Source organism: Jaculus jaculus, chromosome 11, assembly GCF_020740685.1.
Source record: "Jaculus jaculus isolate mJacJac1 chromosome 11, mJacJac1.mat.Y.cur, whole genome shotgun sequence".
In the NCBI taxonomy this organism is placed as follows: Eukaryota; Metazoa; Chordata; class Mammalia; order Rodentia; family Dipodidae; genus Jaculus; species Jaculus jaculus.
In genome coordinates this window covers 113,197,917-113,222,297 of record NC_059112.1, presented here as the reverse complement: position 1 = coordinate 113,222,297, position 24,381 = coordinate 113,197,917, and the positions used below count along the sequence as shown (strand labels likewise).

General features: G+C 41.6%; 1 protein-coding gene and 1 pseudogene across 1 annotated transcript in view; both read right to left on the bottom strand.

Moving 5' to 3' along the window:
• Positions 1–24,381, bottom strand: part of Gmps (guanine monophosphate synthase) — a 77,502-nt gene that overhangs the window by 48,257 nt on the left and 4,864 nt on the right. Inside the window, exons 2-3 of the mRNA XM_004652101.2 lie at positions 10,240–10,421; positions 4,290–4,404 (exon numbers count right to left, since the gene is read on the bottom strand). Coding sequence (XP_004652158.1) covers positions 4,290–4,404; positions 10,240–10,421 — 297 coding nt within the window. The remainder of the gene's footprint in view (positions 1–4,289; positions 4,405–10,239; positions 10,422–24,381) is intronic.
• LOC123453275 lies at positions 17,469–18,653 on the bottom strand (annotated as a pseudogene).

Below are 24,381 nucleotides of genomic sequence, written 5' to 3'. Positions count from 1 at the left end.
TCTCTCTCAAATAAACAAAATATATTTCAAAAAAACTGACGTATTTTCCATTTCATAAAACTTTTAAAAAAGAAATTTGTTTAATATTCAAGTCATAGTTCAAAAGCATCTGAAAAGGAACTTTAAACTTTAAAAAAAAAAAAAAAAGAAAGCTATACCAGACAATAAGAACTGCGGTGTTAAAATAGGAATTCAGAAAAACATAAATACCTTTAAGATATTTAATCTTTGTTCCCAAATGAAGAGTCTGAAAACCTGCAAAAGGTTGTGTTATACAGCAAAAAATTCTAGTCTTTCAATTAACTCATCTGGTCAAATCCCACATTCTGCAATCTATTTCAAATTGTCTCTTCATTCTCCCCTTATCAATACTGAATCTGGGGCTAGAGATGACTTAGCAGTTACAGTACTTGCCTGCAAAGCGTAAGGACCCAGGTTCAATTCCCCAGAACCCACATAAGCCAGATGTGAAAGGTGGCACACGTGTCTAGAGTTTGTTTGCAGTAGCTAGAGGCCCTGGTGTGCCCATTCTCTCTTCCCTCTCTCTCTCTCACACAAATAAATAAATATGATCGTTCCAATTCAGCTTAGTAAGTTTGTAACACAATCATAAGATATCTGCCATAACACAGAATATAGACTAACCCAGCCCAACACAGAAGCAAATAGAAGGCTAAATAAATGTTCAATTTTGTCATTTTTAATTATTTGTGTGTGTGCAGGCATGTGTGTGTCACAGTGTACATGTGGAAACTGAAGAATAACATTCAGATCAGTCCTTACCTCTCCACTTCATTTGAGGTACCTTCACTCTGGATTCTCACTCTGCTGTTTGTCTTTTTTATTACAGTGTAAAAACACTTTATGTTGGATATTGATTTTTACTGCTTATATATGTTGCCCATATGTACTGTGACAGGTCGCTTCATTCTTTATGGCTTCAATTGTGTTTGTTTTTTTCCACTTTGTCCCTTTTTTAAAATTTTTTAATTTTTATTAACATTTTCCATGATTATAAAAAAAATCCCATGGTAATTCCCTCCCAATCATTTTTTTTATTGTTGTTGTTTTTGGGGTTTTTTTTGAGGTAGGGTCTCACTCTAGCCCAGACTGACATGGAATTCACAATGGAGTCACAGGGTGGCCTCAAACTCACGGTGATCCTCCTACCTCTGCCTCCCAAGTGCTGGGGTTTAAAGGCGTGCACCATCACGCCAGGCTCAGACTTGGCTTTTTATAATACAACTGCAAGGTTTTGTCAAAAAAATATTTTGCAGGCTGGAGAGATGGCTTAGCGGTTAAGCGCTTGCCTGTGAAGCCTAAAGACCCCAGTTCAAGGCTTGATTCCCCAGGACCCACATTAGCCAGATGCACAAGAGGGCACACACATCTGGAGTTCGTTTGCAGTGGCTGGAGGCCTTGGCGCGCCCATTCTCCCTCTTTCTCTTTCAGCCTCTTTCTCTCTCTGTCGCTCTCAAATAAAAAAAATAAACAAAAAAAAATTTAAATGTTTTGCTGATGAATGAATAACTGAGATGTAGCACATTTACACAATGGAGTTCTACTCAGTGCTAAAGAAAAATGAAGTTATAAAATTTGCAGGAAAATGGACGGATCTGAAAAGGATTATACTAAGTGAGGTAACCCAGGCCCAGAAAGCCAAAGTTGCATATTCTTTCTCTCATGTAGATCCTAGATACAAATGATTGGACTTCTGTGTGAGTAAGGAGAAAACTCAGTAGCAGAGACCAGTAACCTAGAAAGGAGATACAAAGGAAATAGAAAGGGAGGAAGGGGGGACTTAATAGGACGGTATTGTACATATGTAAGTAGAAGAACAGATTAATGGGGGTGAAAAGGCCTAAGTGAGGGCAGGGGAAGAAACTGAGTAATGAAAAGGTGGAGGAAGAGCGAATCAAAATCTAAGAGGATATAAATAAATCAAATGGATACCTACTTTTTTGGACAATGAAACACACAGGAGCCAAAGATTGTTACAAGAAAATTTTCAGTACCAGGAATAGGATACATTCCAGTGAGTTGTTGGCCAGGGAAGTCTCTGATGCCCCCAAAACATTACAGGCCATTGCTGAGGCCCTTGGTTTCCCACCAGAAATAGATGGTAAGATTCTATTGCTGAAGACTTCACATACTTGGGATATAAGGTCACTGAGAAATCCTGCTAGAGCTGCCTGAAAACCTCCTCCATGTAGATCAGCTGACAGAAAGCTGGAAAAAGTTATGCTGCATGCAGTTCAATGGGAGAGAGAAATCACCAGTGAAAATACTCAACAGTGGATACTGCAAACCTTGTATTTGGCCAGACAGGCCAAATAAGCCAACGGGTGCAATAGTGGCACATTTGTCATGGTGGAAACCAAATGCCCTCTAATTTTTTTTTTTTTTTTTTGGTTTTTCGAGGTAAGGTCTCACTCTAGCCCAGGCTGACCTGGAATTCACTATGGAGTCTCAGGGTGGCCTCGAACTCATGGCAATCCTCCTACCTCTGCCTCCCGAGTGCTGGGATTAAAGGCATGTGCCACCACGCCTGGCTTGCCCTCTAATTTGACTGGAGGCTTACTCCATGGGAGAGAATACATCCCTGATACTGAAAACCTACAACACAGGTAGTCATGAGCCCTAGGGATGTAACGTCTGCTGCTGTCTGGCTAAAAGTATATAATATGCTCACCAAACTGCCCAATAAGCATTCCTCTTAATGTCCATATGCATACATTAATGCTACTCTCACTTCTGGTTAGAAAAGCTTCTCTTTTCAGATGATAGTGACCTTGGGATGAATCAGAAGGCACCATAGTGCTGAGAAGAAGTGACAGAGGAGTGCTCAACACTGAAATATCTCTCTCACACCTTCCAAGGCTCAGGGTCCATTGCACAAGAAGTGCTGGAAAGAATGTAAAAGCCAAAGGAAGGGTAAAACTCCTTACAATGTGCTCCTCCATACACAAAATGACCTGGATCTCCATGAGCTCACAGTGCCTGATACTACCTACATGAGACCATTAAAACAGGAGGAAAAGATCATGACATCAAAATTAAAGAGAGACTGAGGGGGAAGGGAATATGATGGAGTAGAGTTTCAAAGGGGAAAGTGGGGGAAGGGAGTGAATCAACATGGGATACTATTTATAATCATGGAAGTTGTCAATTTAAAAAAAAAAATGTTTTGCCAGGCATGCCTTTATTCCCAGCACTCCACTCGGGAGGCAGAGGTAGTAGGATCGCCATGAGTTCGAGGCCACCCTGAGACTACATAGTAAATTCCAGGTCAGCCTGGGCTAGAGTGAGACTACCTCAAAAACACCAGGAAAAAAAAACTTGCTTCTAGGTCAAGTAAAACCAAGTAGTGGTCTAGATAGAGCACACTATAGTTTACCAAGTTTCCCTGGTTTGTACACAAAGGCAAAGTCTCTTAAAACACATTTGGTATTACACAGCCCTTACCTGTTTAATTTTATCTCTTTATCTTTCTCCTCGTTCTCTAATTCAATCACTCACACTTGTGTGATTGTCATAATAGACTATACTCTCCCAAAAGGTCAGCCTGGGCTAAAGTGAGAAACTACCTTTAAAAAGCAACCTTTAGGGCTAGAGAGATGGCTTAGCAGTTAAGCGCTTGCCTGTGAAGCCTAAGGACCCCAGTTCAAGGCTGGATTCCCCAGGACCCACGTTAGCCAGATGCACAAGGGGGTGCACGCGTCTGGAGTTCGTTTGCAATGGCTGGAGGCCCTGGTGCACCCATTCTCATTCTCTCTCCCTCCCTCCCTCCGTCCCTCTCCCTCTCTCTCTCTATCTGCCTCTTTCTCTCTCTGTCTGTTGCTCTCAAATAAGTAAATAAAAATAAATGAAAAAGAATTTTTTTAAAAATGAAACCTTTAAAGTACTTTTTAAAATTTTTTTTGTTGTTTTTTTAGGTTTTGTTTTGTTTTGTTTTTCAAGGTAGGGTCTCACTCTAGCTCAGGCTGGCCTGGAATTCACTATGGAGTCTTAGGGTGGCCTCAAACTCATAGCGATCCTCCCACCTCTATCTCCCAAGTGCTCGGATTAAGTGTGCACCACCAGGCCCAGCTTAGATAATGCTTTGTTACTTTTTTTTTTTCTGAAAACAAGCTCCCTATTAAGAGAAGCCACATTACACTAGTATAGAATTAGGACATTATAGTAATATGCACAGATTATCTCATCCTAAAAAGACAAAAACCATCACAGTTTGAATCAAAAAAGAATAAGATGTTAAGTCAATTCTCAAAGCAATTTTGCAGCTGTACCTGCATGCCATAACAAATTCCAAGAACAGGTTTGCCAATAGTGAATATTGCTGGATCAAACCAAGGGGCATCTTCTGCATACACAGAGTTAGGTCCTCCAGAGATGATAATGGCACTGTGGAGTTAAAGAAAACAATCAGTAAAGAATCTAACTGCTAGCCGGGCGTGGTGGCGCACGCCTTTAATCCCAGCACTAGGGAGGCAGAGGTAGGAGGATCGCCGTGAGTTCAAGGCCACCCTGAGACTACATAGTGAATTCCAGGTCAGCCTGAGCCAGAGTGAGACCCTACCTCGAAAAACCAAAAAAAAAAAAAAAAGACTCTAACTGCTAATCTTTATAAGAACTCCATTTTTTAACAATTTTTATGAGAGAGAAAATAATAATAAAAACTTTTTAAATATATTAACATGTGGTAGCGCACAGCTTTAATCCCAGCATTTGGGAGGCAAAGGTAGATGAATCACTGGGAATTCTAGGTCACCCTGAGACTACATAGTGAATTTCAGGTCCGCTTGAGCTAGAGCAAGATCCTACCTTGGAAAAAAAAGAGAGAGAGAGAGAGAATGGGTGCACCAGGGCCTTTAGCTGCTGCAAATGAACTCCAGATGCATGTGCCACCTTATGCATCTAGTTTATGTGAGTCCTGGGAAAATCAAACTTGGGTCCTTTGGCTTTGCAGACAAGTGCCTTCACTGCTAAACCATCTCTCTAGTCCTTTACCAATTTTTTTTTAATATTCTCAAAAAAAAATTCCCATTTTGCTCCATATACTCTGCTATTAAAAGTCAGGCCACTGGGCTGGAGAGATGGCTTAGCGGTTAAGCGCTTGCCTGTGAAGCCTAAGGACCCCGGTTCAAGGCTCGATTCCCCAAGACCCACATTAGCCAGATGCACAGGGGGCACATGCGTCTGGTGTTCATTTACAGTGGCTAGGAGCCCTTTCGCGCCCATTCTCTCTCTCTTTTCCTCTCTCTCTAGCTCTCACTTTCAAATAAATACATAAAGATAAAACAAAACAAAAAAAAATTTTTTTTTAAAGTCAGGCCACAACCAGGCGTGGTGGTACACACCTTGAATCCCAGCACTCGGGAGGCAGAGGTAGGAAGATTGCCATGAGTTCGAGGCCAGCCTGAGATTGCATAGTGAATTCTAGGTCAGCCTGAGCCAGAGCGAGACCCTACCTCAAAAAAACAAAAAAAATGTTAGGCCACAGCCAGGCATGGTGACAGCCCACACTTTTAACTAGCACTTGGGAGGCCAAGGTAGGAGTATCACTGTGAGGTTGAGGCCAGCCTGAGACTATTCCAGGTCATTCTGGGATAGAGTGAGACCCTACCTCAAAAAAAACAAAACAAAAAAGTTAGGCCAATACTTTTGCTACACATTGCAAAGCATTCTATGGGTTAACTTAAGAGTGGAACTTTACTAAAGGAAAGGTGCCAACTGAGGCCCACATTCCTCACGTAGCTACTAATACCTTATTTGGCTTTCAACATTTATTTGATAAATTCTAAGCATTTTAATAATAAGACTATCACATGAAAGTTCATTATTTATGGATATTCTGACAATACTACATTTTTGGTTGTTTTGGTATGATATTGGCTTTGATTTCTGAGACAAATGCTCACTATATTATCTTAGGGTGACCTGAAACAATCCTCCTTCCTGCCTCAGCCTCCTGAGTACTGGGATTGCATGTGTACTGCTGTAGCTGGCTAAACTTAAACTCTGTGTCTTTATTCCTGCATGGTTATAAGCAAATAAAATGAGACAGGAGCTGGAAAGATGGCTTGGCCATTAAGGCACTTGCCTGCAAAGCCAAAGGAGCCAGGTTCAATTCCCCAGTACCCAAATAAAGCCAGGTGCACAAGGTGGTGCATGTGTCTGGAGTTTGTTTGCAGCGACTGAAGGTCCTGGCTCACTCATTCTCTCCCCGCTCCTCAAATAAAATAAAATACAAAATGAGATAGGTTTATCTTGGCATGGTGATATTTGTGTTTAATCTCACCACTTGGGAAGCTGAGGCAAGAGAATCATGAGTTAGAAGCCAGAATGGAGTACATAGGAGAAACAATCTCAAAAGAAGAAAAAAGAAGCGGAAACCCCTCAGCAAGCAAGGGCATTGTCAAATCAAGTATGCATTAACACTTATCTTAATGAGCTCATAAGACCCCTATGAATTTTGTGTGAGCAGAATAAGATATACTATGTTCATTACCTCCTGCAAAAGAGATAAACTACATCTCTAAAAGTAGCATTAGAGTTGTGACATCTTCAATAGACCAGGAAGCTAGAAAGGGGCTATGAGGGTAGTGCATGACACTACCTACACAAGACCATCATAAGAGGGGAAAAGACCATGACATCAAAATAAAAGAGAGACCAATTGAGATGGGGAGGGGATATGATGGAGAATGGAATTTCAAAGTAGAAAGTGGTGGGGAGAGGGAGGGTATTAACATGGGATACTTTTTATAATCATGGAAAATATTAATAAAAATTGAGAAAAAAATAATAGAAGAAAAAAGAAAAAAGGGGGGCTATGAGGGAAGGTTTAAGGGGAGGGTGTAGAAGATATGTAAGTAGAGGGGCAGAACACTGGAAGGGGTGGTCTAAGGGGAATGGATGAAGGAGAAACAGGGATAGGAGGGTTAGTCAAAATTGAACACAGGGGCTGGAGAGATGGCTTAGCCACAAAGGCACTTGCCTGCAAAGCCTAAAGACCCAGGTTCCATTTTCCAGGTCCCATGTAAGCCAGATGCACAAGGTGGCCTATGTAACTGGAATTTGTTTGCAGTGGCTGGAGGCCCTGGCATGACCATTCATTCATATTCTTTCTCCCTCCCTCCCTCCCTCCCTCCCTCCCTCTCTCTCTCTCTCTTCCCCCACCCCTTTCTCTGTCTCAAAATTTTTTTTTTAAAAATTTAACATGGGGCTTGGGGAGATGGCTTAGCAATTAAGACACTTGCCTATAAACCTGAAGGACCTTGTTGGCCAGGGAGGCTCCTTATGCCCCTAAAACATTATTGCCAAGGAATATGGCTCACTGGGTAAAGTACTTGCTTCACCAGCATGAGGACCAGAATTCAGATACCCAAACACCAACATGAAATGCTGGCCACAGTGGTGCCCAGTGGTGCTAGGAAAGTAGACAGGAAGATCCCAAGGGTTTGTTGGCCAGCTTATCTAGTTGAAACAGTGAGCTCTGGGATTAGTAAGAGACCCACATGTCAAAATAAAGTAAAAGGAAAATACCTGAGATCAGCCTCTGGCATGCACACCCACAAACATGTGTCTCCCCCCCCATTCATACAAACATGCAGGCACAACATGCACCATACCATACACAAAGAAAGATGGCTGGAAGCCGGGCGTGGTGGCGCACGCCTTTAATCCCAGCACTCGGGAGGCAGAGGTAGGAGGATTGCCATGAGTTCTAGGCCACCCTAAGACTACATAGTGAATTCCAGGTGGGCCAGGGCTTGAGTGAGAACCTACCTCAAAAAAAAACCCAAAATAATAATAATAATAAAAACTTTTTAAATATATTTAAAAAAATAAGGGGCTGGAGAGACGGCTTAGCGGTTAAGTGCTTGCCTGTGAAGCCTAAGGACCCGGGTTCAAGGCTCAATTCCCCAGGTCCCACATAAGCCAGATGCACATGGCCGTACATGCATCTGGAGTTCGTTTGCAGTGGCTGGAAGCCCTGGCACACCCATTCTCTATCTGCCTCTTTCTCTGCCTGTCGCTCTCAAATAAATAAATAAAAATAAACAATTTTTTTTTTTAAATAGGACTGGAGAAATGGTTTAGTGGTTAAGGTATTTGCCTGCAAAGCCTAAGAACCGAGCTTCAATTCTCCAGGTCCCATGTAAGCCAGATACACATGGTGGTACATGCCTCTGGAGCTCAATTTCAGAGGCTAGAGGCCCTGGCATGCCCATTCTCACTCTTTCTCTCTCCCTCCCACCCCTCTCTGTCATAAATAAACAACTAAATGAATAAATAATAAATCTTAGAAAGATGAAAAGAAAGGAAGGAAGGAAGCGAGGGAGGGAGGGAGAGGGAAAAAGAAAAGAAAAGAAGAACCAAGTGTGGTGGTGCATGCCTTAAATCCCAGCATTTGGGAGGCAGAAGTAGGAGGATTGCTGTGAGTCTGAGGTCAGCCTGAGACTACACAGTGAATTCCAGGTCAGCATGGGCTACACCAAGACTCTACCTAGGAAAACCAAGAAGGGAGAGGGAGAAGGATAAGAGAGGAGCACAGGACAAGACACAGCTGGACTTTGTGATGTGGGTGTACCTGTAATCCCAGAACTTGGGAAGCTGGGGCAAGAGTCTGAGGCTAGCCTGAGCTACAGTAGTAAATTCAAGGACAGCCTAGTCTACATAATGAGACCTTGTCTTTAAAAAAAAGAAAAAGAAAAAGCTTGGCATAGTGGAACATACTTAAATTCCAGCACTCAGGAGGCAGAAGTAAAAGGATCACCATGAGTTTGAGACCACCCTGAGACTACAAAGTGAATTCCAGGTCAGCCTGGGCTAGAGACCCTACTCTGAAAATCCAAAAATAAAAAGGGGGGGAGGGTGAGCTGGGCATAGTGGCACACACACCTTTAATCCCAGCACTCAGCAGGCAAAAGTAGGAGGAGCACTGTGAGTCCAAGGCCACCCTGAGACTAATTCCAGCTCCATCTGGGCTAGAGCAAAACTCAACCTCGAAAAACCAAATAAAAAAAGGAAAAGCAAACACTTGGGGAAAAGCACGCATTATCTAATTAATACTCAGGTTTGAGAGTGAATTATATAAGGAGACATCCTAGCCAAGCATGGTGGTGCATGCCTTTAATCCAGCACTTGGGAGACAGAGGTAGGTGGATTACTGTGAGTTTAAGGCCACCCTGAGACTACATAGTGAATTCCAGGTCAGCCTGGGCTAGAGCGAGACCAACCTCAAAAAAACAGGGGAAAAAAAAAAAAAAAGGATACATCCTGCATTTGCCTGCTTCTGAAGAATACTTCAGTAGCATTAATTCGATGGGAAAGACATAGCACTAGCCAGAAATAACTGTTGGACAAAAGAAACTATAAAACTGGCTGCTGTTTTGATTATTCTAAGGATACAAGCTGCTGGAATTATATTAGATGTAAGCTTTGTTTTTTGTGTATGTGTGTTTTGTTTTGTTTGTTTTTCGAGTAGAGTTTCATTTTAGCTCAGGCTGACCTGAAACTCACGATATACTCTCATGGTGGCCCCAGGCTCATGGCAATCCTCCTACATTTGCCTCCTGAGTGCTGGGATTAAAAGTGTGTGCCACCACACCTGGCTTTTTTTTTTTAGAAACTGGCTCTCTAGGACTTGGGGGGGGGGGGAGAAAGAAAGAAAACACATATTTTTTTTCCCTTTGAAGTATTCTACCCAAGAATCTGTACATTTTCCCTTGACTAAATGATTTAAGATTAATGAATAAATGGCCAATATGGCTATATCTAATTCTGACCCACAAATCACCTAAAATACAAACTACTGAGGCCAGCTGTACTATTAAAAATCAAGGAAAAATTGCCAGATTCATTAAAAAAAAAAAAAGAGTAATTTTTTTTTTTACTGAAACCCTAAATTTTTTTAACTTTGTATTTTAACTCCAAATCAGAACTATGGGCTACTTCTTATAAAACTTTCTGTATTTCAGCTGGGCATGGTGACACACACCTTTAACCCCAGGACTCAGAAGGCAGGAGTATGTCCATAAGTTCAAGGCCACCCTGAGACTACATAGTTAATTCTAGGTCAGCCTGGGCTAGAGTACGACCCTACCTCAAAAAAACCACAAAAAAAAACACCTTTCTGTATTTTATTTTCATAGAAAACTTTGGTACCCAAAAAAATAGCAAAATATTTCACAATGTAAACTCAATCTCATAAAAACATTAGTGAAAGCCTACCGAAATCCTTGTTCTTTTATGGCAAATGCAGGTGTTTCCAGCGGGAAGATTTCAGACTGTACAAATAGTTCCCGTACTCTTCTGTCTATGACTTTGCCATATTGAGCTCCAGCATCAAGAATAACAACAGCTCCTTCATAATGGTGACAGCCATCCTTAAGGTCTCCTCCAGCATTCTCCAGCTACAACCATTAAGACAAATAAAATTCCTTAATCACAACAATTACATTATTTAAAAAAATAGGTGTATCAGTTACCTTCTCATTGCTGGAACAAAACACCCTAGCCAAAAACAGCTTATGGAAGGAAATAGTTTATTCCTGGCTTAAAGTTTCAAGGATAGTTTCATTATGGCAGGGAAAACATAGCAGGACCAGATAGCTAGGTGTTACATCTTCACATAAGCAAGGAATCACAGAGAGTAAGCTGTACAACGCCAAGTGGGGCTGGACTATAACACTCTTAGTCCCACCCCCCGTGACACACCTCCTTCAGCAAGTCTCCATCTCCTGAAAGCTACACAAATTTCCTAAACTGCACCACCAGCTGGAGACCAAGGTATGAGGTTTAATCACAACACATGAAAGCAATGAGGGTCATTTTACATTCACACCACCACAAAAGAAATCAATGTCAGTTCCAAAAACACACAGAAATGCAAACAGTAAATTTAGTACTAAGGTATAGTTTCAGAACAGTTCTTTTAAGGGTAATTTTATAGTTATCCACACATAAAGACATGAGGAAACTTAATAAAAGCTGCCGTTTGTAGATGATGTGATATAGTTTATTTATTTATTTATTTTTAGTTTTTCAAGGTAGGGTCTCACTCTAGCTCTGGCTGACCTGGAATTAACTCTGAATTCTCAGAGTAGCCTGGAATTAATCCTCCTACCTCTGCCTCCCAAGTGCTGGGATTAAAGGCGTGCACCACCACACCCGGCTGGTTACTTTATTTGTATACAATATTATGAGTACTTTATACCAATAGGATGGGCAAACAATCTTGCTCTGCCAAAACAGTTCTGATTTATGCCTGTCATACCAGCATTAGTATTCCTTGTGACTACTTTGACTAATGATGCAGAACATTTTTTAGGTGTTTATATGCCATCTGTATTTCTTCTTTAGAGAACTCTCTATTTAGTTCCATAGCCCATTTTTAAATTGGGTTGTTTGACTTTTTAGTATTTAATTTTTTGACTTCTATTCTATATTCTAGATATTAATCCTCTACCAGCTGGCAAAGATTTCTTTCCCATTCTAGGACTTCCGGTTAAGATGGCGGCGTAGGTACCACGCCAAAGCAGCCTAGGGAGGAAAAAGACCAAAAAAACTCAGCAAAATACACACTTTTACTAAAAAATGAGGTGTATAGGAAATTGAAGCGGCAGCGGAGAAGTAGAAGAGTTATAGAGCATCCAGAGCCTGCACAGGCGGGAAAAGCAGCTCGCGGCCGCAGCACAGCAGAAAGCCGCCAGACTCAGCTCCAGCCGCAGGAAAAGCCAGGTGCGGGATTTTCCCCTCACACCGCGCTCTCCGCAACTCGGGAAACGTGAGGGGAGAGCGGCAGTGAGCAACGGAGGAGCAGACCGCGAGGTAGAACACGTGGAACAGCGAGACAACCAGAGCAGCCGCGGCTCCCTCCCCTCCCCCACCGCCTGAACCCAGCTCCAGCGAACAGAGCAGCGGCCCAGGACCCAGCCACGCCAACTTGGGCTGACAACGGGACCCAAACAGGAGCAGAGTTCGGCAGCAACATCAGTGGCTTCAGCACCGGTAACAGCGGCCGCAGCAGCGGCAGACTCAGCAGCAGCAGCTTCAGGGGGAGCAGCGGCAGTGGACACAGCAGCAGCAGCTTCAGCAGCAGTGGTGGCTCCAGCAGTGGCAGCTACAGCAGCAGCAGAGGCAGCAGCAGCGGCTCAGTTTGCCCCGTAGGAAAAGCAAGTGCCCAGCTCCAGAAATCAGAACAGCAGCCCGACGACCCAGGCAGCAACTTGGCTGAGACCAAAATCACCCAAGGTAACTGGGATTGCACCAGGGAAGGGTCTCACTTGGCCACAAGCTGACTTGGATCCCTCAAAAGACCAGAAATCTAAACCTCTTTGTTGATAGAGGATCTGGTCATTATAATAACTACTCTTGCATACATACTCGGGGCTGTTTTTGATTGAATGTGTACAGTGTTTAGTTAAATTTTAGAATCTACCTGTATTTTATTCCACTTAGCCTGCTTGAACTCCTATAGCAGGGAAACTCAACCCCTAAGAACATCTTTGTAGATACTCTGAGAGTCTTAAGAGCCACACCTAACACCTTAATGTCCTACCCTGAAAATATATTACATCAAATCAATTGATACAGCTAAGAATACACAGCTAGCTAGAAAATCCAAGCATTAACTTAATCCAAGATGCAAAAATATATACATACACAAGAAACACTAAAAAGCAAGACGATATAAATCCACCTAAAAGTATTAATGCATCAGAAATGTCCTCCAGTGAGAAAGAGTTAGAGGAAATGCCTGAGAAAGAGTTCAAAAGAATAATTATAAATATGTTCAAAGAGGTAAAAGAACACATGAAAACAATCAAAGAAGAAATCAAAGAGGAAATCAAAGGATTCAAAGAAGAGGCAGGACACCAATTTAATGAAATAAAGAAGACAATACAAGACATAAATAGGGAAATAGAAATAATAAAGAAAAACCAGTCAGAATTACTAGCAATGAAGAACACAGTTAATGAAATAAAAAACTCTGTAGAAAATCTCACCAGTAGGATGGATGAGGGAGAGGACAGAATATCTAAGCTAGAAGACCAGGTGGCAGACCTAATGCAGTCCAACAAAGAGAAAGACAAACTTATAGAAAAGTATGAGTGGGAATTTCAAGATATTCGGGACACTATGAAAAGATCCAATATAAGAATTCAGGGCATAGTAGAAGGAGAAGAACGCCACTCCAGAGGCATAGTAGGCATCTTCAACAAAATCATAGAGGAAAATTTCCCCCAAATTGGGAAAGAGGTGCCAATACAGATACAGGAAGCCTTTAGAACCCCAGCCAGACAAAACCCAGAAAGAACCTCTCCTCGCCATATTATAATCAAACTTCCAAACACACACACCAAAGAAAAAATATTGAAAGCAGTTAGAGAGAAAAATCAAGTTACCTACAAAAGCAAGCCCATCAGGATTACAGCAGATTATTCAACACAAACTTTTAAAGCCAGAAGGGCTTGGAGTGATATATTCCAAGTTCTGAAAGATAACAACTGTCAACCAAGGTTACTTTATCCTGCAAAGTTATCCATTCAAATAGATGGAGAAATAAAGACATTCCATGACAAAAGCAGGTTAAAGGAGTATTTGAAGACAAAACCAGCTCTACAGAAAATACTTGATAGAATCCTCCATGCTGAACAAAAGGAAAAGCACACATATAAGGAACCTAGAAAAAACAAGCTATACTCAAATACCAGTTAAAAGAAGAGAGCACAGGTAGAACCAGAAACACACACACACACAAAAATGGCAAACATAAATACACACCTTTCAATAATATCTCTTAATATCAACGGTCTCAATGCCCCAACGAAAAGACATAGATTTGCAGACTGGGTTAAAAAGCAGGATCCTACAATTTGTTGTCTCCAAGAAACTCACCTTTCTACAAAGGATAGACATTATCTTAGGGTGAAAGGTTGGAAGACGGTGTTTCAAGCAAATGGGCCTAGAAAACAAGCAGGGGTTGCTATCCTAATATCAGACAGGGTAGACTTTAGTCCGACGTTAGTCAAGAAAGATAAGGAAGGTCACTTTATACTGATTAAGGGCACACTCCAACAGGAGGACATTACAATCCTAAACATATATGCACCTAACATGGGGGCTCCCAAATTCGTCAAACAAACACTATTAGAACTAAGGTCACAGATAACACCAAACAGTGGTGGTGGGTGACTTTAACACCCCACTCTCATCAATTGACAAGTCATCCAGGGAAAGAATAAACAGAGAGGCATCTGGACTAAATGAGGTCATAGAAGGAATGGACCTAACAGATATATACAGGACATTTCATCCAAAGGCTGCAGAATATACATTCTTTTCAGCAGCACATGGAACATTCTCTAAAATAGACCATATATTAGGACACAAAGCAAATCTTAACAAATTCATGAAAATTGAAACAATTCCTTGCATTCTATCTGACCACAATGGAATTAAACTACAAATCAGTAGCAAGAAAGGCTATAGAGCATACACAAAATCATGGAAACTGAACAATACACTACTAAATGATGAGTGGGTCAATGAAGAAATCAAAAAGAAAATCAAAAAATTTATAGAGTCAAATGATAATGAGAACACAACATACCAAAATCTCTGGGACACAACGAAGGCAGTTCTAAGAGGTAAATTTATAGCCTTAAGTGCCTATATTAAGAAATTAGAAAGGTCGCAAGTAAACGACCTAATGCTTCACCTTAAAGCCTTGGAAAAAGAAGAACAAGGCAAACCAAAAATCAGTAGACGGGAAGAAATAATAAAGATTAGGGCAGAAATTAATGAAATAGAAACAAAAAGAACAATCCAAAGAATTAATGAAACAAAGAGTTGGTTCTTTGAAAGGATAAACAAGATTGATAAACCCATTCTATAGGTTGCCTCTTTGCTCTTTTCATAGTGTCCTTTGAAGTACAAACGCTTTGTAATTTCATGAGGACCCAGCGGTTGAGCTGCAGTTTTATTCCCTGAGCAATCAGGTTATATTAACAGTCTTTGCCAAGACCAATATGTTGAAGGGTTTCCTACTTTTTCCTCTAGCAGTTTCTGGTCTAATATTAAGGTCTTGGTTCATTTGGACTTAATTCTTGTACAAGGGGAGAGGTAAGGATCTATTTTCACCCTTTTACAGATACATATCCAGTTTTCCCAGCACTATTTGCCTAAGAGGCTATCTTTTCTCCAATGAGTATTTTTGGCATTTCTTTTGTTTTTTTAATTGTTACCTTTTATTATTTTACAATATATTTCAAAAAATGTCATTATAGTTGCCTTGACTGCTTTACAAGACCGGGAATAAAAGACCACTTAGAACACGCAAACATCAAGCTGAAACACCTACTTGTACTGAACCGTAATACCAAAGGGTTGTTTTTTTTTTTTTTTTTTTTTTTTTTTTTTTTTGGTTTTTCAAGGTAAGGTCTTACTCTAGCCCAGGCTGACCTGGAATTCACTATGGAGTCTCAGGGTGGCCTTGAACTCACAGCGATCCTCCTACCTCTGCCTCCCGAGTGCTGGGATTAAAGGCGTGCACCACCACACCCGGCTGGGTTAGTTTTTTAAATAAGCAGATGTGTGATAATGCAAAGTAGGACTAAAGCTTGTTAAAACACAAAGTAAACTTTGCTTTAATGGCTATAGAAAAGAGGTGGTTTTTATTTTCCATCACATCTGGTTCTGGCAACAAGTAGTAGTATGCACTTAAAGCAGCATGTGCCCTGAAAACTTGTATCTCCTATTTGTGCATTATCACTTGAACCAGAGACCAGACACAGGAATAATTGTTCTCAATATCCTCAGTACTTTTCCCTCCACAGAGTCAGAATGTTAACGAACAGAGCTCAAAACTCTTATTAGTGATGGTATTTTACAATTATTTTTCTCCAGTAACACTGGATGCTTTAACATTTCTCTAAAAGAGAAGCAATAAAAATGAAAGGAGGGCTGGAGAGATGGCTTAGCGGTTAAGCACTTGCCTGTGAAGCCTAAGGACCCCGGTTCAAGGCTCGGTTCCCCAGGTCCCACGTTAGCCAGATGCACAAGGGGGCGCACGCGTCTGGAGTTCGTTTGCAGAGGCTGGAAGCCCTGGCGCACCCATTCTCTCTCTCCCTCTATCTGTCTTTCTCTCTGTGTCTGTTGCTCTCAAATAAATAAATAAAAAATATTTTTAAAAAAATTTTTAAAAAAATGAAAGGAAATCCTCCAAGATCTAATTTTCACTTCACATTCTCCAAGTAGTAAAAAAGCAGCTCTACATGGTGACAATAATGAACTTCAGTTTCTTTCTATTAGTTTTTAATCATGTTAACATTAAAACAGATTTAGCTGGATTTCCAAAAAGAAAATCTTACTTGCCAAATATTTCAGAACTTCTAAAAAGCATTACATACATGTAATTTGTTTTTATCTACAAGACATTTATGTGTATATAATTTATATAACTTACTGTCAATGAAATCCCTTTTATCTGGCTAGATATGAGAAACAAAGTAAGTGACCAATGCTGGGTTTCTTTCTTTACAAGCAATATTTTGGATCTAAAAATAAAATTGAATATGACTGCAGCATTTTTAAAATAACCTCACAAAATACAGTAAAAAGAAACCTGTATTGGATAGGCTTCAGCCAGGCAATTCTTGTTAGGTTAGATGCTACCAAAGTGGCAATGTGGCATTATAGGCATTGAAATTTCTGTTTTCTTTCTTCAAATTTGTCAGTTCACTACAATTACCCTTTTCTAGCAGGACAGTGTGTAATCACACAGTAAGGCTGACAGACAATTTACATTGCTCACAGTATCACGGTGGATCTAGCTCTTTTTTTTTGTTTTGTTTTGTTTTTTTTTGTTTTTTTTGAGGTAGGGTCTCACTCTGGTCCAGGCTGACCTGGAATTAACTCTGTAGTCTCAGGGTGGCCTCGAACTCATGGCGATCCTCCTACCTCTGCCTCCCAAGGGCTGGGATTAAAGGCGTGCGCCACCACGCCCGGCGGATCTAACTCTTAAGAGCTGATCAAAACCAAAGTGAACAGTAGTCAACTAGAGCCACATTTGGTTGCATTCAAATATTTCCAAAAGTACTCTGCTACAACACATTTCTTTCTTAACTGATTTTGTGTTAACCTTATGAAATTTATATTACATAAGAATGTAATTTTTTAAAGAATTATATTTTAAGGGACTACTATATATTTCAGTTTGCAAAATGTCATTAGTAATGTCCTTTCTATAAACATGGTTGGCAAAATTAAAAAGGCACAAAAGAGGGCAAACAAGATATGTTTTCAACTTTTGATGATGAGTACCAAAGCACGTATCACGTATTGTTCATGAAGAAAAGCTGACAAAGAATTCAGTAATTCATGCACAACTTGAGCTATGAAAAACTTCTCTTCAGAAAGATCCTGAGGCATGAGGCGAAAATTACTTCTCCTAATCACATGCTTCGTATGAAATAGAATGAAAAGCTGCACATACATGTGGTTTTAACAGTGGACCCATGTTTTTAAAATTATGAGGCAAATAAGCAAAGGAAAACAATACCAAAATACCTTCATAAACAAACTCCACCTGTAGCCTCTGTTTACCACTCAGTGAGATAAATGTCCAATAAAATGTAAAGTGCAGCATACGCAACTGTGTAATCTAAAAACTTTCATGATAACTTATTGCAAATTGCACTTGACAGTTCACCACAACAATGGAAAACTGGCCCCTTGTTGGTTGACATAGTCCTTGAGCCCCAAACTGAAGTTGAAGTCACCAGTAAAATGATCTGGATAAAAAGTTGGCGGCTGTGCTCAGCCAGCTCGCTCCACCCTCTGGGTGTGAGCCAACACGAGACACTGCCTTGTCCTGTCCCTGTGAGGGACTCTCATCCTCAGGCAGGTAATCGGGCAGCTCTGTGTTCTCTTCTACTTCCACAGGAGTATCTTGGAATGGGACCAGCATCTCTTCCCACTTTCACTTTTCACAACTTGCTGAGCTTTCATAACCTTGGTTGATGCTATAGCTGATGCCAAAGCCTCTGCTTTCAAATCTGAATGAATTCACACCACACATCTTTGAACAGCCATTTTAAAAGTAAAGCTAATAACACCTTTAATTTTTAACAAAACCTCTTCACATAGATTTCTTCGAGACATATCATCAAGACCACCTATGTGCAAAACCACTGTTTTGGCACACTTGTTCGTAGTTCCCAGAAAAAAACTGGGCTTTCCTTCGAGTGAATTCATTTCATTAAAACTATCACCATCTGCCATGTTGGAAGATTGAAGAATATCATAGATTTCAGAGGCCAGAAGTTTTGTTTCTCCTGGAGTTGTAGTCTTTTGTGTAACGTTTTGCAAGCTTAGCATCATACCAAGTTCTCCTTTCATCTTGTCTCCGTTTGCACGACATTCTGCCAAGTATCGAAGAGCAAGCAAAGCTGAGTGCACAACAGGGGGGTTGGGATGGTCCATAAACAAAATCAAGACAGGCAGACATCCCTGATCTTGGACGATGGCTCTTCTATTCAGTGGATCTATCGCTAAATCCCGTAGCTGGTTAACTACTGACAGAGCGTCAGGTTCTTCATTCACGGTGGAGGAGGAAGAATTCATCTTCTATCCCATGCACTTGAAATGCACTTAAAATCTTCTTAAATTCCTCCAGAGCTCTAGGCGTCCAGGGCCCGCTGCACCATCAGGACTACTCCCACGGTTGAAGCAAAGGTCCCTGGCAGCACCCAGCGGCCCCGCGCCCCAGCCGCATCTTCCCCCACATCCTGACCCAACTCCAGGAGCCACAGAGCCCGGGCACTAGAGGCAAAGGCTACTTTTGGCATTTCTGTACATCAAGTGGCTATAGCTACCCAGATTTACATCTGGGTCATCTATTCTGTTCCATTGATCTACATGTCTGTTTTTCTGCCAGTACCATGCTGTTTTTGTTACTATAACTCTGTACTATAGGTTAAAGTAGGCTGAGTGGAAGAAAATAGACATATTCCAAAATTTAACTTAACAATATACACATTCAATGAAAAACAGCACAGAGTATTTATGCAAGAGTAAGTATTATGACAACCAGATCCTCTAACAAAGTCAAAGTCTCTAAGGATGTGTGTTGCCCCACACCCTTAATCCTGTCAACTGGGAGGCTAAGATATCTGGTCTGTAGAGCGCTCCAAGTCAGCTTGTGACCAAGTGAGACCCTTCCCCAACAAACAAAAAGAAAACAAAGGCACTATAAATCAGGAAGCAACAAATGACAAGCCCAAAACATAGCTTTTTTAAAAATGGCAAATCCGGGCTGGAGTGATGGCTTAGCGGTTAAGCGCTTGCCTGTGAAGCCTAAGGACCCCAGTTCGAGGCTTGGTTCCCCAGGTCCCACGTTAGCCAGATGCACAAGGGGGCTCACGCATCTGGAGTTCGTTTGCAGTGGCTGGAAGCCCTGGTGCGCCCATTCTCTCTCTCCCTCTATCTGTCTTTCTCTCTGCGTCTGTCGCTCTCAAATAAATAATAAAAAAAATTTTAAAAAAATGGCAAATCCAACCATGCATCAGATTTAACATATAATTTATCCTGACATTGAAGGTGCAATTAACACTTCCGATTCAAGCCTATATACAAAAGGCTTATTTGGTGGGTGCTGAGCTGGTGCAATCCCAGTCACCTTTTGGGATGGTTGTGGTCTCAGTTATGCTGCGCTCCCGCTTGGGTTCCTCTTTGCTGCACTGTGGGCACAGGCAGGCTGGCTGGGTTGCTTGACAACTGCTCTGATCACCTGTGCCAGGTGTTGTGTAGGCGAGCTCCCTTCCCCGGGACTCTGATGCTTGCTGGCGCTTGGGCTGGCAGTGGGGGAGCAGAGGCTGTGGATGGTGGCTGAAATTTTCCTGCTGGTCCTCCTGATTCTCTTCCTCAGGAGCCACTCCATTGGTCCTTGCCATCCTCCCTTCACATTTCTTGAGTTTGCAAGGAGGCTGGTATGACTGGAATATCCCCTCACCTGTTTTTTCCTGAGGATCAGGCCAAGCCTGGCGGCTATGGCCACGCAGACCTGGTGCCCCCACTGCTGAAGCCGCTTTTGCCTGCTTCTGTGGGCTCTAGATGCTCTTGATCTCTCCTACTTCTCTGTTGTAGTTGATAATTTCTTTTTTTTTTTTTTTTTTTATTTGAGAGCGACAGACAGAGAAAGACAGGTAGAGGGAAAGAGAGAGAATGGGCGCGCCAGGGCTTCCAGCCTCTGCAAACGAACTCCAGACGCGTGCGCCCCCTTGTGCATCTGGCTAACGTGGGACCTGGGGAACCGAGCCTCGAACCGGGGTCCTTAGGCTTCACAGGCAAGCGCTTAACCGCTAAGCCATCTCTCCAGCCCTGATAATTTCTTATACACCTCACTTTTTAGTATAAGAATGCATTTTGCAAGCATTTTGGGGGGAGGGTCTTTTTCTCCCGTAGGCTGCTTTGGTGTGGTTCCCACACCACCATCTTAACCGAAGTCTTCCTTTGGCTACTTTTAACAGTAAATTATATGCTCACTCTACATAACAGGCACAGTACTCCATTAAAGGGTGTAGAAACTAAGTTTGTTGCTGAAGTATAAGTAAGGCCCAAATCACTTTACTATGATTTTTTGGTATTAACTGAGAAAAATGAAGCATACACATCTAACTTGTAACAATAATATTTTTTTAAAAGCCAGGTGTGGTGGCACATGCCTTTAATCCCACCACTTGGGAGGCACAGGTAGGAGGATCACCAAGAGTTCAAGGCCACCCTGAGGCTACTTAGCGAAGTCCAGGTCACCTTAGCTATATAGTGAGACACTACCTCAAAAAAATCAACAACAACAAAAAATTACGTTAAAGGTTAAAAATGACCATATTACCACTGGCTAGTAAACAGCTCTGCATTTTTATTTAAAGTTTTTCTAGGTAGGGTCTCACCCTAACCCAGGCTAACCTGGAAGTCACCCAGTAGTTCTCAGGGTGGCCTTGAACTAACTCATGGCGATCCTCTTCTACCTCTCAAGTGCTGGGATTGAAGGCATGCATCACCACGCCTGGCCCAGCTCTGCAATTTTAACTTACATGTTCATTTTTATGGTCATTTACTACCGAACATAACAAGGACCGTCCATATTTCTTTACATCTACTAATTTTTACTAAATAAATGTAGCTTTAACAAGAATTGTATATTTTTCATAACTGAAAAAAAAAAAAGGCCAGGTTACAGCACTCTTAGGCAGAGGTAGGAGGCTCACCAAGAGTTTGAGGTCACCCTGAGACTACATAGTGAATCCCAGGTCAGCCTGGGCTAGAATGAGACCCTACTATGAAAAAAAGAAAAAACCCTGACAGCCTGGGTTACAGTCTCCAGAACCCACTTAAAGCCAGATGCACAAAGTGTATGCACCTGGAGTTCATTTGCAGGGCAAGAGGCCCTGGCATAAATATTCATTTTCCCTCCCTCTCCTTTCAAATTAAAAAGTAAAGTAGTTGTCAATTATGTATTTATTTTTAAGCTATTTTTATTTATTTGAGAGAGAAAGAGGCAGAGGGAGAGTGAGTGGGTGCACCAGGGCCTCCAGTCACTGCAAATGAACTCCAGAAGCATGTGCCACCTTGTACATCTGGCTTACATGGGTCCTGGGGAATCAAACAGGTCCTCTGGCTTTGCAGACAATTACCTTAACCACTAAGCCATCTCTCCAGCCCAATAGTAAAGTATTTTTAAAAAGGTATAAAATGGCCGGGTGTGGTGGCACACGCCTTTAATCCCAACACTCAAGAGGTAGAGGTAGGAGGATTGCCATGAGTTCAAGGCCACCCTGAGATGACAGAGTGAACTCCAGGTCAGCCTGGACTAGTATGACACCCTACCTGGAAAAACCAAAAAAAGAAAAAAGGTATAAAATGAACAAAAAAAAAATTTGTAAAGTTAAATTACATGATATCAGAAACCACTGAGGACACTGTCTCCCTGCCTCACTTCTACATTGGATACCAACTTACTTTTCCAGAACATAGTTTTCAACAACTCAGGGTGAAGCAAAAAAAAAAAAAAAAAAGTACCACATAATAAAAGCAAAGCGTCTATCACTAAAAAACTGCTTCATTTATTTTCCCTGAACACTTAGCAGCAAAGTTTAATAATTAGATTTTCAAGCTCTCAACATAGAAAACATCCTGATGACTAGCCATGGTGACATAGGCCTTTAATCCTAGTACTCTGGAAGAGGCAGGAGAGTAGTGAGTTCAAGGTCAAAGTAGCCTATCTAGCAGGCTCTAGGCCAGCTTGCGCTACATAACAAAGACCATGACCCCCCTCAAAAAAAAAAAAAAAAAAAAACTTCCAAGAAAAAATATTAAGGAAGAAAACTAAATCATATTCATAAGATCCAACAGGCTCTAGAGAGATGGTATTTAACCATTTGGGGACTTACCTGAACCCCCCCATATTACTGAACAACCTCATTTCAAAACCAAAAGCATTTGCCATAAAACTAATTATATGACAAGTTAGTCCCTCAAGAACTGAAAAATGCAAGCTGATGGGAATAAATGATTCCCAATGACCTCCATCTCTACTGCATACAAAACCTATGTAGGAAGCAACTCAGCTGCATCAAAGGAACTGGAGCTCTGTAATCAAAAGTATGCATTGATTCAGGTAAGGAGGAAAATAAATTGTAAGTAATATAGAGTTTTGTGGTGGATTAGTCTGTTAACCAAAAACTTAAGGAGTTTTTTTTTTTAATTTTTTTTTATTTATTTATTTGAGAGCGACAGACACAGAGAGAAAGACAGATAGAGGGAGAGAGAAAGAATGGGCGCACCAGGGCTTCCAGCAAACGAACTCCAGACGCGTGCGCCCCCTTGTGCATCTGGCTAACGTGGGACCTGGGGAACTGAGCCTCGAACCGGGATCCTTAGGCTTCACAGGCAAGCACTTAACCGCTAAGCCATCTCTCCAGCCCCCTTAAGGAGTTTTTAATACACAGAAGCCTACAATCTTATCAGGAAAGAGATTTCTGTCACCGAATGCAGTTATTAATAAAAGCCATGGAAGCCAGACATGGTCTGACCTGGAATTCACTATGTAGTCTCAGGTTGGCCTCAAACTCATGGAGATCCTCCTACTCTGCCTCCTGTGTGCTAGAATTAAAAAGCATGCACCACCACCCACAGCAGCGTGTGCAATTTTTTATTTATTTATTTATTTGAGAGAGACAGACACAGAGAGAGAGAGAGAGAGAGAGGGAAAGCGCGTGTGCAATTTTGATGATTCAGCATTTCATGAGTGTGCTCAACTCCATCTGGGAGTTTTTCTTCCTGGTCACAGATAAGGTATTTTTGTTGTTGTTGTTTTCTTTTCTTTTGTTTTTTGTTTTTGAGTAGGATCTCAGTCTAGCTCAGGCTGACCTGGAATTCACTATGTGGTCTCAGGGTAGCCTCAAACTCATGGTGATCCTACCTCTGCCTCGAGTGCTGGGACTAAAGGGGTGCACCACCATGCCTGGCCAGATAAGGTTTTTTTTGTATGTGTGAGGTAGGGTCTCACTGTAGCCCAAGCTGACCTGGAACTCACTCTGTACTAGATGGACCTAACAGACAAACTAATGGTCTTACTAACAAGTTTAAAACCCTATTTATTTATTTGAGAGAAAGGGAGAGAGAGAGAATGGACATGGCAGGGTCTCTAACAACTGCAAATGAACTTGACTTACATGGGTACAGGGGACTTGAGCCTTCAGCCTTAGGCTTTGCAAGCCCATCTCTCCAACCCATAAAACAGCTTTTAAAGTGCTGCACCAGCACCAAGTTTGAATTTGTGGGGGGCGGGGAGGTATGGGTGGTGTGGTGTTAAGATATGTATGTGCCATGCACATGCACACAGAGGCCAGAGGAAGTGGTTGAGTGTCCTCCTCTATCACTCTTCTGCTTTGACTCCTTAAGACAGACTCTCTCACTAAACTTGGGAGTTTTTTCTCAGACTGCCTAACCAGCAAGCCCCAGCAATTCTTCTGTCTGTGCTTCTCAGAACTGGGGTTACAACAGGGGAACAGTACTTAGGCCATCTCAGGCTCTCATGCTTGTATGGCAAGCACTCTTACCTATTAAGCCATTAACTAACCTTAAACTCACAATGATTTATTTTTATTTTCATCAGCTTTGTCAAATCTATATATAAAAGGCCAGGCATGGTGGTGCAAGCCTTTAATCCCAGCACTCAGGAAGCAGAGGTAGGAGGATTACCGTGAGTTCAAGGCCACCTGAGACTACATAGTGAATTCCAGGTCAGCCTAGACTAGAGTGAAACTCTACCTTGAAAAAACCAAAATAATAATAGTAATAATAAAA